We start from the raw sequence: 19,064 nt of genomic DNA, 5'->3' as shown, positions 1-19,064 counted from the left end.
GTCATGTCTGTTTTCCATCGGCCTTGTTATCTCACCTCCATAATCTTGATTGCTTGATGAAAATGCTCACTGTGCTCATCGCTCACATCTACAAGACTGGCAGGAAATTCATCAAGATGGCTATTGAGGAAATAAAGCTTTATGTTCATGTTGCAGCCTAAAAGAAAAGAAAGCTATCAGCTAATGTCTCCACCAAATTCTTGTAGTTTGCAACCTTTCACTCCCCTCAAATACTTTCACAACAGTCACAAATGAATCCCATGCTCTTTTTTTTTTATGTCAGCCATTGAGCTTGAGAAATTCTGGCATTCTGTTAGCTTTCTGTAGGCATTATTTGCTGATATCATGCTATATTGCACTGCATATCTGTAACATACACAAAGAATGAGCTAAAAGAGGCAAAATGCTGACAATAATACTTATGTTATGACATGCTATTTTGAAAGAAGACTTATATTTATATTTTAATTTTTCAGGTACATAAAACATTAGGAACATCACAGGATAATCTCCCAAAGGATGCAGTTTCAAATGCTTCAAAGTCTCAGTTATTTAACAGTGATGTTTTTCAAAATCAAACTCAGGAAGCAGTATCTATGCAGTCCCCAAGAACAACATTACCAATGAAGGATAATTGCGACAACTGTATTGTTTCTTCATCCTGCTGTTCAACTGAAAAGAACTCTGAAATGGAAAGCAGCCATATTAATAATGAACTCCAGTCCATTCAACCAGAGATGAACCATCAAAAGACATTACAATCTCAGGGATATGCATTTACTGAATTAAAATATGTTAATAGTAATCAGTTGCAAAATATAACCAGTCAGAAAAATGTTGATGATATTCGAGAAGAAAATAATTTACATTCAAATCAAATATCTTGTAATCCCAGAACTGGAACTTTTGACAATGGTTCTCTCAGTGAAAAAGGCTATTCTCCAGATTCAGATGTGATGGTTCGTCTAAGAGAGAATTTAGAAGTTAACACCAGCTGTGAACAAAGCCTGATCTCAACGCAATCTAATTCTGCAGCTGTAAGTAGTCAAATGACTGCCCATGTGGCACAGTCATTGCCTCCTTCTGTATCATATGAAAATATGTTGTGTAATGAAATTTCTGAAGAATCAGTTAGAAAGAACCCTCTAAATATGCCATGCCAATTATCTGAATCTAGAAAAAGTCTTAACACTGATGACATGTTGAAATCTAAGCGACTGAAAATTTCTCATTCGGAAAATTCTTCTTCTTCTTCATCACACATACCTCCATCATCATGGCCAGCTGTGACTACTGGTATGTTGCAGTGTCCTAGCTCATCGGTCCTTTCTCTAATCGCACCAGTTGATATGTCTATCGACCGGACCCAATTGTGCTCTAGTAATTCAAATGTTGATAAAACTTTAATAGAAACTAGTAAAGCAAATAATGTAGATTCTGTTATTGTAAGCAATGTCTCAACTAGTTGTAATGATCTGAGTAAGACTCTATCCATGAATGATCAAATTATGAAACCTACTTCCAATTTACCATATTGTTATGATAAATCAGGAAGCTCTTCTCAAATGTATAGAAAAGAAGAAACTGATTCAAATGTCATATTATCCGATAGTCAGTGTATTACAAGAGGTTACAGTCATGAGTCATCTTCTTATTCAGTATCTTCAAAAGATGACTTAGCTCAAAATATTTTATCACCTGCTCAAAATGTTGTTATTAATTCAGTTAATTCAGATGTTCATAGTTCATCAACTTGGGTGCCTGATAGCTCACAGTATAATGAAAGAGGAAAACTTAACCAGCCAAGGGCATCAGCTAGGTCTGGTACTGCATCAAAACCAAGAACTGTAAAATCTCCATCATACAGAAGTCAGATAAAAGCAACAAAATCCAGAAGTTCTTTGAGAAATCTACCCCCTGATAACAGATTGCTTTCAGCTGAACACAGAACGCAATCCGCATTGAATGATTCTATGTTCAACAGTCAGCTTCAGTTATCAGCGTTTGATCCTCTACCAAATGCTATGAACCTTACAACAATACCTGCCAATATTGCTTCTACAAATCCTCTTCAACAACCACATGAATATATGCAGTATAATAAAGTACGATTTCCTCCAAAAGCTCACAGCAACATTTCTAACGTACAATATGGTTCCCATGCCTCTTCAAGATATGGTAATATACAAGTGGGAGATCACAATGTAGCAGTCTCGTTTCCTGAACATGCTTCAAAATTAAAAACTGATAATGTTAAACAACATCGATATCTACCGCATCATTTGCTTGGAATGCCATTGATTAGTGCTAAACCTATGAGTGATCATGTTTGTTCTGCATCTAATATAGTTACTCCACAGTATACTTCTAGCATTTATACCTGTGCTGCCAACAAAACTTCTTTTAGTTCAAGTACATTATCCAATCAATCCAAACACCGAACTTTCAGTACTTTTCCACCTCCTCCACCCCCATACCCAAAGCCTCCTTCATATGAAGAGGTTGTTAAAAATATGGTGCCTGCTTCAATCAAAAAAGAGGATTTCCTATCTGACCAACAATACTTTGGTAGCAGTAGGAAATCTCTTTGGCAGCCATTTACTGAGGGAAATGCTAATATGATTCAGGTAAAAACTGAACCAGTTTCTGATATTGACTCTTCTGTTGATGTGGCAACATCTTCATCATTACAACCTGTTTCATTAGTCCCTTTGCCTACATTTCGGGATACTTTCAGCTCAAATTCAAAGAACTCTCAGATGAGTATGTCTTCAAATCAAATGACCATACCATCTTCTCATTCTGTAAATAATTACCAAACACTTCATCCTTCTAGTTCAAGTGCACATATTTCCAGCCAATCATTGCCAAAATCTCAGTGTATGGATAAAGTAAAGCTTGCTGCTGCTGCTGGCTCAAATACCAATAGTGATTTAAAACCACTCAATGCATATACACCAGAAATATCCTCTGACAATAATACACAATTTAAACTGAATAGTATGAAAATTGAAACAGACAAACATGGAAATCCATTATCTTCAGATGTTAAATGTAAATTTTCAATAAATAATTCAAATTTTACTGACAGTAATTTTCAAAGTGCTTTCCTTAATTCTTGTCCCCAAAATACCAAAATTCCTAGTGAGAAAATGGCAAAAATTTCAGATGCTTTTAATTCCACTGTTAAACATATCTTTAATAACAAATATTCTGCTGATACTAAGAAAAATTCATGTTACGAGGGCAAAATGGAATCTAATCCCCAAGTGAAAACAGAACCTCAGGAAGATACTTTACCCCAAAATTCTACAGATGACAATACGAAAGAAAATAATGATGGTGCTAATTTATTTAATCGACTCAAAGCAAATATAAAAGTAGACATTCCAGACTGTGGTTGTTTAGGACCAGGATGTGAGTATAGCCAAAATATTGTTTCATTTGCAAATTTATATTTTTAAATTGGAAGTGTGTGGAATATTTGAAAATTCTTTCTTTCTCTGTGCCTATTTGTATTCCTATAAGTCAGTGTATGTGTGTATTTATATTTTTTTAACTGTTAATCCGTTGCTATGGGGGAAACTATTTGCATTTGCAGATTAACCAGATGTCTGTCCTTGGCACCAAGATTTTCTGGTTACAGTAGAAACTGATTCTGTATTTTCTAACTCTGAAGCAGATTAAGCAATTATAGACTTGGCTGAGAGATATATTCTTTCTTGTGTTTTTTAATACTTTTTTCCTACTTTTCTTCTGGATGTTTTCAAATTTTATACCTGATAACATCTTACCAATTGTTTTACAAAGCCATCTATTGCCATTCTCTGTAGGCAATCAGTCTGTTATCAGCTACTTTTTGAATTCACTTGGAATGCCTTAATTACATTTGTTCTGAGACAGTTCACCATGGGTAGAGGGTTTTCATATCTTGATTTCATCATGTAAGGTATCTGGTCCCTTCAGCAGCTACACAGCCTTAGCATTTAGTGTTCATACTTTATTGAAAACACAGTCCTACCACCCTTAATTCTGATTACTGTGGTCAGTATCAGAGGTAAAATTACACTATAATAATCTGAAGCAAGAAAAACAAGCTTGTTTTATACTGGCCAGGTAGATTCTGGTCAAAGAAACAGAAACTTATTTATTGCTCTTGTCACTGATACAACTTATGTGAGGTTGCTACCCAGGTATGTAAATATTGTTTGACTAGCAGTTTGATTCTACAAAATACTCAGTGTATTTAAGATGATAGTTAGTAAAATTTGTGTGCACTAGAATTGAACAGTGATTTTCTCACATTAATTCTTGAATAATCCTAGAATTACTGTAAAAATATCAGTGGTCTTAGTTTGAAACTTAAAGCAGTATTTGTTGAATATAATAGCCATATTTTTATAATGAGGTACCTTTTTTGGATCCTCTGCACATTATAATGAACACACAACACACTTTCAAGGAATATATTGAAAAGGTTTCAGGATACTTATAAGGACATTCCAAAACCAATTTCTACTTTTGCATTCAAGCTGATTTCCTCAACTTAATACAAGCAGAAAGTCATTTTGGAAAAATCAGTTTCTGATTCATTCAAGCTGATATCAATGATTAGTGACATAGAGGAGATAGAATGATGTCTAGCAGCAAAGAAGAGTAATGATATTAGGGATTGAATACTAACGCAAATTCAGTGCCATCCCTTGTTATACAGATGTTGTGATACTGTGAATAGGAGAGAGATTATTTGATAGATGAGAAAGAGTAGTAGATGGAGTCATAACAGGAACATAAGAGAGAAAACCTAACAGTAAAGATATGCATCTCAACCTCTATTACTACCACTACCATTTTAACATTTATCTTGCAGTTCTTGCACAGGTGTCTGAATCTTCTCCAGCATTGCATGTCACCACTTGTGGTTATGTCATCTCTGTAAAGCTCAGCATCTTGAAATCAGTCTACATCACTTCATCTCAGGACATAATAGGTTTACCCTTTTCCACTAGTTTCATCAAATTTGAGTGCTCTATGCTTCTTTATAAAGCTGTCGTTCTCTCTATGCATCACATTCCCATGCTAGTCTTCTTTAACACACTGCATTTCATTACTCTTACACACAGATTTCCTCTTTGCTCATTAGTACTCATCATCATCATCATCATCATCATCGTTTAACGTCCGCTTTCCATGCTAGCATGGGTTGGACGATTTGACTGAGGACTGGTGAAACCGGATGGCAACACCAGGCTCCAATCTAATTTGGCAGAGTTTCTACAGCTGGATGCCCTTCCTAACGCCAACCACTCAGAGAGTGTAGTGGGTGCTTTTACGTGTCACCCGCACGAAAACGGCCACGCTCGAAATGGTGTCTTTTATGTGCCACCTGCACAAGCCAGTCCAGGGGCACTGGCAACGATCTCACTCGAAAATCCTACGGGAGCCAGTCAGGCGGTACTGGCAACGGCCACGCTCAAAATGGTGCATCTCATGTGCCACCTGCACAAGAGCCAGTCCAGGGGCACTGGCAACGATCTTACTTGGCTTGCCGGGTCTTCTCATGCACAGCACATTTCCAAAGGTCTCGGTCAGTAGTCATCGCCTCGGTGAGGCCCAATGTACGAAGGTCGTGCCTCACCACCTCAGCCCAGGTCTTCCTGGGCCTACCTCTTCCACGGGTTCCCTCAACTGTTAGGGTGTGGCACTTTTTCACGCAGCTATCCTCATCCATTCTCACCACATGTCCATACCAGCGCAATCGTCTCTCTTGCACACCACAACTGATGCTTCTAATGTTCAGCTTTTCTCTCAAGATACTTACACTCTGACGGGTATTCACATTGACATTACACATCCAACGGAGCCTCCTTCATACATATACATATTATTGCATATCCAACAATGAAATAAGCATACGTGCTTATTTCCTTTCTCTTTAGTCTTCACAAATCCTCTGCATTTAGAGTCCACATCTCACTAACCATTCAATATTATACTTGGTATGCAAACATCCTGGGTATGACTTTAAATTGCATCCGGTAGTGGGGCCCTGGTTCAGGAAGTCCAGGATTTGGAGGAGTGTGGAACCACCTCTTAGTCACTTCTGTTCCCATGTCTATTCAGATCTGAAGTAATAATCCCTGCTGTAGGTTAATTAGCATGTCATGGAATTGTTTCTAGAAGATAGTCACTTACGGATACTCCAACAAACCCAGGGTAGATAAGGCTCTGTAGCTCTTTTGTTGCTCATCTAAGAGAAGATAACACAAGTCCTGCATCCTGTTAACTCCTGGGGTCATGGCACATGTTGCACCAGAACAGTTCAAGTTTGAAGGATGAGAGAGAGTAAGACTGGGACTGCACAAAGTAATAATAAACCCCTGCTGCCTTGTGGAGTAATTTATTGAGTGTTCAAAAAAGATTAAGGGAGTAAACTCCAACAGAAAATCTGGAGGGAGGGAATCCAAAGCAATATGAATGATTATACTTAATTGATATCTGGCATTTTCTGTGGTTCCGTGGATGCTGCAAACATATTGAGTTCTCTCTTCATTGTGATGCATCCATAAATAGAGGGGTGGTAAGGATACTCGGGGGCTAGGCACTTGTTTCAGGAAACAACCCAGGTACAACAGAGATAGTTAAGTCCCTGAAATACCGTTGACCAACAACAAAAAAAAAGTCAATAATACTAACATCATAGAGTCTCCTCTTCACTTTCAGAGAGAAACCTTTTGTTACAAGTAGTTAACAGCTCCTTGAACTTCTGTAGTGTATTATTATTCTGGCTACTATGCTTTTGGAGCACCTACCTCCACCATTAATTAAATCATCTAAGTAGCAAATGCTATCAACTATTTCCTGGGAATTCTCAAAGTATTTGAGTGAATCTTTTTCAGATGGGCTCTTAAAGTTTACTGCTCCTAATCATATACTGCATATAAAGTCTACTTCCTTGTTAGCCTGCCTCTGACTCTATTATATCTGTTGTGTATCCATAATTTACACCAAATGCACTCAATAGATTTCTACCTGGTATATAGTTCTACAATCTGAGTAAGGCTATTTCCTTGATGGTACAAGAGTTTTGTCTTTTCTTACTAATATCGTAGCCTATGCTTAATTTACTTTGAGGCTTTTTTGATTCTTGGTTTTACTTCCATGTCCAGAATTTCTCTAATTTTACTGCAGTTTCAGCTATAAGAACATCTTCATGTAGAAGTTCTGATAGACAACCAATGTTAAAACTTGTTTGTTATGGCCTGGAAATGTATGATAAATAGAAGGGCTTTGAAAACTGATCCCATGTGTACTATACTCATTATTCTCACCTTGCTGATTACACCTTTGTATTTGGCTTACACAGCCCTCATAAGCCATCCATCTATTCCTAGTTTCCTTAACAATCACTCGATTATCCCATCAACACCTTCTCAAGGTTGACAAATGCTAGGTGCAGCAGTTTACTTCTAGCTTATTTTGTAGTGGTTTTCATTTCTTGCAGTTGTCTTTTCTTGCAACTGTCTTGTTTGGAAAAAGACATGTGTAGTACCTTTACTCAACACAGAACTGAACTGCATCACGTCCAGGCTAATTCTCTCCCTAATCAGTTGTGCTATCAATCTTTCAGTAAATGTCATATCCTAGTCCTGTTTTCTTAGTAGTCATCAGACAACAGAATAGGAGACTCCATAAAAAAAAAAATTCAAGTCAATAGGTGCTCAGTATAGTGGTCTATTTTTACTGAGGCCTTCTTGTGCAGTTGCCTCACAAAAAAGAAGGTCTTAGTGGTCCCAAATCCTGGCACAAATTCAAACAGCACATCATGTAAGTTCTTTCCTTGATTAGTTTGGATCTCTCTGATACTTTCATGATATAGTCCATCAGTTTAATACCTCTGTAGTCCTTTCTTGCTCTTGTAGTAGGTCACAATGATATCAATATGTCACTAGTAGAGGATAAAACCCTTCCTGCACTTGATGACTGACTATGCAAGTAACCAGTGCATGCCCTACTTTGCCCGATATTTTCAGTGTCTCAACAACAATCCGTAATGGACCAACTACTTTCCCTTCCTTCATATCCTTAATGGTTCTTATTACGTGGCAATCAACTTGGAGTAACTCTTCTTTTTCTTGTTGTTGTTGGCACTCCATCGCTTACGACGTCGAGGGTTCCAGTTGATCCGATCAACGGAACTGCCTGCTCGTGAAATTAACATGCAAGTGGCTGAGCACTACACAGACACGTGTACCCATAACGTAGTTCTCGGGGATATTCAGCGTGACACAGTGTGACAAGGCTGACCCTTTGAATTACAGGCACAACAGAAACAGGAAGTAAGAGTGAGAGAAAGTTGTGGTGAAAGAGTACAGCAGGGTTCGCCACCATCCCCTGCCGGAGCCTCGTGGAGCTTTAGGTGTTTTCGCTCAATAAACACTCACAACGCCTGGTCTGGGAATCGAAACCGCGATCCTATGACTGTGAGTCCGCTGCCCTAGCCACTGGGCCATTGCATCTCCACTCTTTTTCTTATACAAACTCTTCATTCAGCAACTACCCATAGTATTGATTCCATACCTCTTTTGTCTCAATATCAGTGAGAATGAGTGTGCCACTATCACTCACTATGCAATTTCTACCAACAATTTTTTTATTTATCTCCTCATTACATTGCAGAAGAGAATATCTTATGCCTTTGGTCTTTTGTGGAGTAGAACATTAGAAAAAAACTTCTTAACTTTTCCGTTTGCAAGATGTATTTGGAAATATGTATATAATATTATATGTATAATAGTAAAAGAGCTGACAAGCAGAAATTTCACAGGTAATTCATAATTTAATTATGAATCACCTGTGAAATATCTACTTTTTTACTGTCCTAAACATGTTGTCCTCAACTACTGTTTTAACCAATTTTTCAGATACATGAAAATTTATTGCATCAATGTTTATTTCATTGTATTAATTTATCAATTCATTAACAACTAGCTTAAAAGCTACAATCCTGCAGACTTTTGAGCTAGCTCCTGCAGAGGGCTAATTGGGCCTGCAGCCCAAAACTAAAGGGAGCAATAATGATAAAGCATTTATTGATACCCTGCCAATATGGTATTACTTTAAATTCAGTTTAAATGAAAACTTGTAAGTTCACAAATTTTTGGACTTCTTTTAAAATTTGAATTTTCAACTGTTGGCATATAACAAATCCTCATCCAGACCTGATCTCAATGCTGGATGTTCAAGAACCAAATGAAGAGCAGATTTTCAATCCTGGGATCACCCCGATTCCAAAAAGGTATAATATGTCTATGTAGAACAAATGTAGACTGAGATACAGGGGTCCCAGACGGACAGACAGAATTTCACTTTTATTATTATAGATGTATTAATAATTGAGCTCTTAAATACTGTGGAGATATGTTGTGGTGATTATACATCAATTTAATGTGGAAAGAAAACAAACAAACATATATGTCTGTATGAAACTGGTGATTTACCCTGTCATTATTTGGAGTTTCTGGCATACGACCATTCATTTAGGTGACAAGAATAATTTTGTTTGAGTGACAGAATAAATCACCTACTTTATAAAACTAAATGTATTACACACTATAAATATACATTGAGTAAACCAAAATTGATACCATAATTGTTTTACATTCACTTTTTCATGCTGGTATAGATCAGGGCTGGCCCGTGGGTTGCATGTGGCCCACAGACTTTTATCTTGTGGCCTGCTTGATACTTTCTTGAAATGAGTTTATTTAAACAAACATTTAAAAAATTTTATCAAAAATTAAAGATTGTAATGAAAAGTAAAAAAGAAAGTTACTACTGTTTTTGCAACGATAATATTTCATGTTGAATAGAGCGGCATGGCAGAATCGTTAACATGCCGGGTGAAATGCTCAGCGGTATTTCGTCTGCCGTTACATTCTGAGTTCAAATTCCACTGAGGTTGACTTTGCCTTTCATCCTTGTTTGTCCCCTCTATGTTTAGCCCCCCTGTGGGCAATAAAGAAATAAATATTTCATGTTGAATTAACGATCATTCATTCATTATTGTAATAATAGCATGAAAAAGCAAAATGCTTTCAATTCTGTCAGTATACAAGCAGCCTTCAAAAAACTTTCTGTGATTAAAGTGGCCCACAGGCCTGGGTTAGATTGTATGTGTGTGTGTGTGTGATTATATGTTTATGCATACACACACAGTGATATGTATATAAAAATGCATATGCATATAAATGTGTGTGTGTGTGTAACATAACGTAAAGATTGTAAAGTATATTAATATAAATTTTACATAATGCAAACATTATAGCATATAGAATGCAATACACTGGGTAGAATAAACAGCGATGTTTATTATATCAGAAGTTGACAGTTTACTCTGAAATCTCCCCTCAGCTGGGATGGTTGTGTGGGTGTGCATGTTTGCATATATCAGGTCATCCCATAAGTTCTGTCCGATTTGTACCTTTTTTAAAATTGAATGAAATTTAATAGTATTTTAGAATGTCTAATGGAATTAAAAATTATTTTTATGCATTTGTGTACATTTAAACTAATTACTAATTAAATATCATTTTACAGAATAATAGAATTAAAATTTCTTTGATTAAAACCCTTTCTAACATGGAAGTATCCAAGCAGAATTTGTGGCACATAATGCTTTATGAGTACAAAAAAGGAAACTCTGCTGCCGAAGTGACTCGAAACATACACTCAGTTTATGGGAAAGAATGCTTGAATGAAAGAACTTGCAGAAGATAGTTTGAAAAATTCAGAAGCGGAGATTTCAGCCTTCAAGATGAAGATCAAACAGGACGTCCAGTTGAGTTAGATGATAAGCTCCTTGAGGCATTACTTGAAGAAAATTCTGCATTATCAGTTGAAGAATTGGCAATAAAGCTTAGTTCAAACCATACAACTGTTCATCGTCATCTTCAACAACTTGGAAAAGTTCCTAAACTTGGAAAATGGGTGCCTCATGAATTGTCTGAAAGCAACCACAAATCCCAAGTTGACATCTGCTCTTCTCTTCATTCTCATGAACTCATTTCACCCTTTTTAGATAGACTTGTGGCTGGTGATGAAAAATGGATTTTCTTTCTAAATGTTAAACGTAAACAGTGGCTTGGTAAAAGGGAAAAAGCTCAACCACAACTGAAAAGGGAACTTCATAGGAAAAAGGTTCTTCTCTCTATCTAGTGGGATTGCAAAGGAGTTACTCACTTTGAATTGTTACCACCTAATGTAACAATCAATGCTCAAGTCTACTGTCAGCAATTAGAACGTTTGAATCAAGCTTTGAAGAAAAAAAGACCTGCTTTAGTAGATTGAAAAGGAGTGATGTTTCATCAGGACAATGTGTGACCCCACACTGCAAAGATCACATTACAGAAGATTGAAGAGCTTGGTTGGGAAAGAATTCCTCATCCACCTTATTCTCCCGACCTTGCTCCTTCAGACTACTATTTGTTTCGTAGTTTACAGAATCATTTGGGGGACATAACTTTTGCAAGCCAGGAGGAGGTCGAAACTGACATTTCAGAGTTCTTCGCTTTGAAACCAAAAGAGTTTTACATTTATGGGATTAAAAAGCTTGTAAATAGATGGAAGGAAGTCATAGACAATCAGGAAAAGTACATTGATGATTAAAATTCAATTAAATATAACATTTGATCACTTGTTCTCTTTATTCAAAATTCGGACAGAACTTATGGGATGACCTGATATATATAAATTGTGTGTCTCTCTATATAAGTATATATGTATGAGTATGTGTGCGTGTGCATATAAATAAAAATGTGTGTGCATGTGTATATCTTTCTGCTTGTCTATCTATCTATCTATCTCTCTCTCTGTCTGTCTATTTATTTATTTATTTATTTATTTATTTATTAGAAAGTAAAAGCAGGAAAAATTACATCAAAAAATCCCATTAGATATACATCCATAATATAAATAATATTGTATTAATAGATAAATATATAAAGTATGATTATTTAAAACCTTTTTAAATAATCTTTATATATTTATCACTTAATACAATATTATTTATATTATGGATGTATATCTTCTATGATTTTTTGATGTAATTTTTCGCTCTAATTGAATCTCTAAATACCTTTAAGGTTTTAGACATTTCTCATGCCAAGAGCACTTATCTGAAATCCAGTACACTTTATTCTTATTGAATATATTTGATTAACTATATCTGTCTATCTATCTGTCTGTCTGTCTGTCTTTATATCTTTGTGTTTATATACATATATATATATGTGTGTGTGTGTATGTATATATTGATTATCATCATCATCATCATCCTTTAATGTCTGTTTTCCATGCTGGTATGGGTTGGAGTGACATGGATTTGCACATGCTTTTTTTGTGAACCCTGGCAATTGTCACAAACTCATACACAAACCACAAACCTCATTTCTGTCTGAAAAACCAACCTCTAATCTGTTATCTACTGCCCAACTGCAGGTTGTATTATATTCAAACTGATAGTTTGTATGGCACCTGTGTAGAATGTCCTTCCTCACCTATCTCACCATAATAATAACAAGGACTTTCAGTTACATTGGCTGAAACTTCTCCAATCATCACAACTGTTTGACCATTTTTCATCTTGCTTTGAGGACATTTATCTCATTTCACCCATCAATGGTATCATCAGTGTCTGAGACTTCATTGTGCAGGTTTCTTCTTGGCTTTCTCGCTACCCCTGTATTGATGCAGTTGGTGCTAAAGCTGAATCTTCTGCAGTTCCTAATGCTCTTCCACAATTCAAATCATCACCTACATATACCACTGATTACACACACATGCATTCCTGACACTCCTGATCTTTTTCTCATTTCCAAATGTATCCTTCACCAAGCTACCACCATCTCTGCATCTATCAGATCACCCAGTTACTACCTGATCATGACTACCTACCATAGATATCCACAAACTACATAACCCTCCTATTTCTCAAACCCTATGGTATTTCAAGTCAGCTAACTAGTGAAATTGCTGCCAATTCTATGCTAACTGTCACTAACAATATGTGTGCTTCACTCTTGATCCATCTAAATTAAGTATGTAGCCAAAACCACCTTCTAGCCTTCTAAATGTAACTAATCTTCTTGGAAGATCTGTATTAATTTTATCTGACTTTCCACCTCTCAACCATGATGGTTCCATAAACACTACTCCTGTAGAGAAAGTTTTTACATTTGCTTCTCACTTCACATCTTACTAAACATTGCACACACTTGACAAAAAAAAAATGACCCCGGACTTTCCTTCTCCACTTGACTCGGCTCACAAGCATATACACACACATATACACACACATTTCTGATCACCTCAGAAAAACAAAGCCATCAGCTCTATTATTCATGCGTTATCCTCAAATAATGCACCCCAAAGTTACTCTTTCTCCTTTCCATTATCAGTTCCACTAAAGAATTATATCCTGATCTTTGGAAAATAACTAGTGTGCCCCATTCCTAAGAAGGAATATCTCTTTGATCATGTGAACTCTTGACTTATCATTGTTTTTACTTTCAACATCTCAAAAGTCATGGAAATAGACATTGACAATCCCTGCCCATCCTTAGTGAATTCTGTTAATCATCAGGGTCCTATTACCCTAAATCTAATGGAGACCTATTCCATGTTATTCATCTGTAACTCTTTCTCTTCAGAAATTCAGTGAAAACAACATCATTGCACTTTTCAACAGCAAAACATTCACAGTGTTTATCATAAGAATCTTCTAGCTAAGAAGTTTACCTACGGAACCCATCTATCTCTTGTTTCTTTTATCAGAAGCTTCCTGTTAAATCTCACCCTTAGAATGTGTGTTTTTAGAGCACTCTCTGTCTGACCACACTCTATTAACTCTGGTACTCTCCAAGTTTTGATTATGTCTTCCACACTCTTTCTCATGTACATCAACAGAATGTTTGCTGTCATCTCTAATAACTCATATGTAAATGACGTGAGTCATCTCTCCTAACCTTTAACACAAAGATGCCTCATATTGAAGTTACTCTATCTTATTGAACAGAGACATCAAAAGTCTTCTCCAACAGAAACATGACAATGTTGTTTCACAACCACTGCACATATCAAGAAAAAAATCTTGTACCCCATCTCCTCAAGTCTTTGACAACAAAATACACCTAAAACTTTCAAAGTCACAACAAATACTAAAAATTTCTCCTGGTAGTTTCATATTTATAATATAACAAAATCTATGCCCTAGTGACTAGTAATCTTCTTCACTAACAGAAAGTATTTAGCTCAACTTCAAACAATTGCTGAACTTCTACAGTGTTCAAATGAAACTCACTGCTTTCACTTCTGCCACTACATACAATGAATATTCCTGCTTGCATCCAAAAGAAAGCCATCCAACTGATTAGCTAGGAGTTGCACACCAATATCTTTCAACTTCTAATACACAGTCATGCTGTGTGCTCACTCTTGCTATAATTTTCAAACACATTGATATCACTGGATTCAGGGCGCCTGCAAAGGTCATGTATACAACCCTTCCTTCTGACTAAACCATAAAATGACTTAGCACATAGCACATATAACACACTAAAGGTTACAACAGGATTGCCTTTGATCACAGGTCTGCTGTTCACTGCTGATCCTGGGGGTAATTAAATAAGTAATAAACTAATGACTGTAAAGTCTATTTTCCAATATAAAATCGATCATTCTGTATTATCAAATGCAGAATGATGAACTAGGATACTTCTCTATACTTCTTGTAGTTATTAAAACCTTTTGTGAAATCTTACACAACATACAACTCACTTAGATTCATATTGTTGTTGTCATGAATTTGCAGAAAATACATATTAAAGAGAAGTCTAAAATTACAATGAAGGAGGGAAATGTTTCAAACTTCTCTGAACTCTAACAAAGATTTCTTATTAAAAGTGAAAATGAAGTATTTTTCTGTGTTGGATGTTTCAAAAAAAATGTCCCTATAGATGCTTGTGAGTTCTTGAATAAAACATTGTTAACAAAATGGTTTGAAACTATTTCTTATCTGTGTTGCTTTTGTTTTTATGCTTAGATGTTCCTAGTGAAGCTGTTGAAGGTCCCTTTTATACTCACTTAGGAGTAGGGTCTTCATTAGAAGAAGTGAAAAAGATAATGGAAAATCGGTAAGTAATTAATATTCTGATTTTGAGAAAAAAAGCAACAACAAGCAAACAAAGATTATAAGAATAAAATAAAGTTCATAAGCCTTCATAAAGGTTTTCAATGCAGACAGAAGAAGAGATGATTGTAGAGAGGAAGAGATGATAGGAAGGCAATGATAAATCTATTAAGACGTGTTACTGCTGCTGATGATGTTAATAAAAGTAGTAATAGCAGCAGCAATAATCTTTTCTACTATATGCACAAGGCCTGAAATTTAGTGGGAGGGGGCCAGTCGATTAGATTGACCCAGTACACAACTGGTACTTAATTTATCGACCACAAAAGGATGAAAGGTAAAGTCGACCTTGGCGGTATTTGAACTCAGAGCAGCAGCAATAATGACGACAAATGGTAATTTCAAATTTGGCTGAATGTTTGACAGTGAAGTTATAACTTAAAAACATCTGTATTGCTGTGTTTGTCAGCTTCTTATGGAATTTTTCCAACATTCTTTAAACTTCTTGAAAAATCTCAAAGACACAGATGTCAATAGAAATGGTTTAAATTTAGATCATAAAAATAAGGAGAAACTAAAATTTCCTTTTCAAATAAAATTATAAAAGCTATTAAATTATGATCCTCTACAAAAAATGTTGCAAATATTCATTGATAAATTAATGTCCAAAAATGCAAACTGAAAATATTCATTTTCAGATCAAACGGTTTACATTTTTTTATAAATGATTGATTTTTGTTTCAGTTTTTAATTTGCTTTTGATTCTCTCTAATGACAACTAATGTGGAATTGGTGCATGTTTTGGAGTTAGACAAGCTGACTAGAGTTGAATAATGGAAAGTAACTAAGTACATAAAACATTGTCTATGGTAATATCAGATTAACTTAGAAGTCAGAAGTGTAAATCATATATCAAGCACTCAGTAACCATGTCTCTCTTACTAATTCATTTCAGAAAATACAAGCACTCATTGTTTAACTTACTGGTGTCTGTACTGTCTCAGTTATTTTTTTAAAACTAAACAATGTGTTGTTTTTGTTTCTGAAAAGATTGCTTTAGAATTTAAATGCCTTCCCAATTAGTAATTCATATTTTAATATTCTGGTCTGAGCGTCTGAATAAAACCTAAACTGTTAGAAATCTGAAATATTTCAATTAAATGTTAGGTTAAATACACAAATATCTTTAAGATCTATTTCTTTAAAATCTAAATTTGAAGTCCTTTATATTATAATTAGAGTACTTATAACTACAGATACTGAGAGCTAGGTATCAGGTATGGGTAGTGAGTACAAACCATGTTACAGGTATTCCTTGATCTGAATATTCATTTGATTTACAAGTCACTCTAGAATAGATACATATAAATGGACACTTCCTGAAAGAAGAATACTTTCTATCCTGTCTCATTTTTCCATGACATCTCCAACATTACAGATAGCTTTAAAAGAAAAAGATCCTCACCAAAAGCACAAAATCTTCTTTTTTCGTGACTAATGTAATGATTTATCAAATTTCAAATTACTTCATTTATCACCTTAAATTATTCTCATACAATGAAGTATTGAAGATGGTATCAATTGTAATTTAAATATTCTTTTAGTATTTTTAGTTACTCTTTTACTTAATTACAACCAAAAGAAACCTGTGGCCAAATTTTAAAGATGATGGTTTTAGAAATTTTAAAGATTTCAATTATAATAGTTAGATTTGGAATTTAAAGATAAATTATTTTGAGTGTAAAAAAAATTATTCATAAGTGTTCATAATTTTACATGTTTAAATATTGTTACTTATTTGCTCCACAAATACATCTACTCACACATTTTCTTAAAATTTCTCACTTGTATTTTCTACTGTTACTGTTAAACACATTTACATAAATAAAATATCTATACATGTGCACACACAAACACACATGCATGCATGTACATATACATACACAATTATATATCACATTCTTAGTAAATACTAAAATTTTTAAGGAAGCATGAATGAGTTGCATTGTGTCATGTAAGAATTAAAGTTAATGTTTTAATACTTGACCTGTATCTTTAAAAAGCATTCATTTAGTATAATTAAATTATTGAGTATGTTTTCAATTTGCATCTTTGCCATTTCTACAGAACTGGGTTATCTGGTGAGGCTGTTCGTGTAGAGAAAATTATTTATACTGGAAAGGAGGGCAAAAGTAGTCAGGGCTGTCCAATTGCAAAGTGGGTAAGTACAATTATTTATCATTAATTTTTATATCATGCATTTTGTGAACAGCATCATCATTGGTTATAGATTTCCAATGAGCTGTTCATAGGTTCACTGCATTTCAGATTGCCAAAGTGATAAGAAATGTTTGTGCAACTTGAATAGAATAAATACCACAGAGTATTTCTGTTTATTTTTAGCCATTATACACATATAACAGGCTTCCACACATCTTCTGTCTCTCAAATTTCATTCAAAAGACTTTAGTTAACATGAAGTTATACTCAAGGTGCTATGCAAAAGGAATGAATCTGGAACCATGTGATTGGAAAGCAAACTTGTTTACCACGGCACAACATTTAATATTGTCTTATCATTATTTTTCCAGGTTAGAAAGACTAGACCTTAACTTATGAATTATGATGCAGTTAATTTGTTTCCTTGAATTATTGAATATTTACAATTAAGCAGAAACTTAATGTTGCAGAACACTCCTATCTCTGGCACCATTACAGAACAAATGCTCTCCTAATAATTATATATTAGCTGACTAAAAGAATTGATAGCATTCTTATTTATTGTTACACACTGAGAAATCATTGCAATGATTATATTTTTCCCTGTGCTATCATAAGATAGAGAATTTTTATCTTAATTTACTGTATTTTTAGATTCCCACAAGTTTGTCTAAGTAAGTTATTATCAAGGATAAAATATTAATTTAGCTTAATTCTACCAGAGTTATTTTATCCTAACCAAGATTTATTATTTGCTTAATTCTTGTGTCCATAGACTGACACATAATCCAACTTGATTTCTCAAAACAAAGTAGTGAAGTTGATAGCATTTGTGTGAAACAAAAAGATTTTGGAGTTAGTGTATGTCACGGATATGTCAGGTAGAGAAGGTTGTTTAGCTACAGATTAGCCCTGGCCGAGTAGCTAATGAGTGAGTCTCTAATCGATGGCTCACCCTGTCAGCCTACAAGAAATAATAGCATGTCTCCTTCAAAATCATACCCTACCATCTTAAAAGAAAATTCAGTAAATGCAGTCCTATGTTTGATAAAGGAAAATAGGATGATTATAGTAGGAATGCCTTTGACTACATATCTTCTTGATCAAAGCCAACCTGGTCTAATCAACAATAAACCTATTATCAACGGTTTTTCAGTCATCCCATTTAATTCTATATCTAGAACTACCCAGTGTGTCCTTACTTAAAGATGGTAGTCAATATCTGGTTGTTCAAGTGACTGCATAGACATTCTCTTTTTGACTGTGTGTTGTATGCTAGGTATGAAACATATTTTTTCCTTAATGAAGAAACCAAAGTTCTTTAATGTTATTCTGAGAGTATTAAGAATATAGTATTGTTTAGAGATAAGAAACCATATTATGTGTGTTGGAATAGCTTGGCAATTGTTCATGAAAATGGAAGTATTATGTGAATCTCCTCACTGGAAAGAGAATTTAAGTATTGATACTAGTGCTATAAATATTGCTGGTATTACAGCTATATATACATATATTATTACTGTAAATGTTTTTGGTAATACTTCTGAAAATATACAGAAACTAGTACTGTATCTTTCCTCCTACTACTGCTCATACCACTACTGTAATTAGTCATAGAAAGAAAGTTTGGTCAGCAGTTATTTTGTATTTTGTAAAA

The 19,064-nt window shown here is 34.9% G+C and overlaps 1 protein-coding gene across 3 annotated transcripts in view; it reads left to right on the top strand.

Annotated features, from left to right (window-relative positions):
• LOC106871070 (uncharacterized) overlaps positions 1-19,064 on the top strand; it is a 91,095-nt gene that overhangs the window by 53,169 nt on the left and 18,862 nt on the right. For all 3 annotated transcript variants that reach the window (XM_089362859.1, XM_014917341.3, XM_014917342.3), the window contains exons 4-6: positions 477-3,417; positions 15,101-15,191; positions 17,315-17,408. In XM_089362859.1, the coding sequence (XP_089218985.1) occupies positions 477-3,417; positions 15,101-15,191; positions 17,315-17,408 (3,126 nt within the window). The remainder of the gene's footprint in view (positions 1-476; positions 3,418-15,100; positions 15,192-17,314; positions 17,409-19,064) is intronic.

Source organism: Octopus bimaculoides, chromosome 1 (assembly GCF_046866305.1).
Source record: "Octopus bimaculoides isolate indiv1 chromosome 1, ASM4686630v1, whole genome shotgun sequence".
Taxonomy (NCBI): domain Eukaryota; kingdom Metazoa; phylum Mollusca; class Cephalopoda; order Octopoda; family Octopodidae; genus Octopus; species Octopus bimaculoides.
Note: the sequence above shows the minus strand (reverse complement) of the source record. Positions and strands in the feature narration are given on the sequence as shown.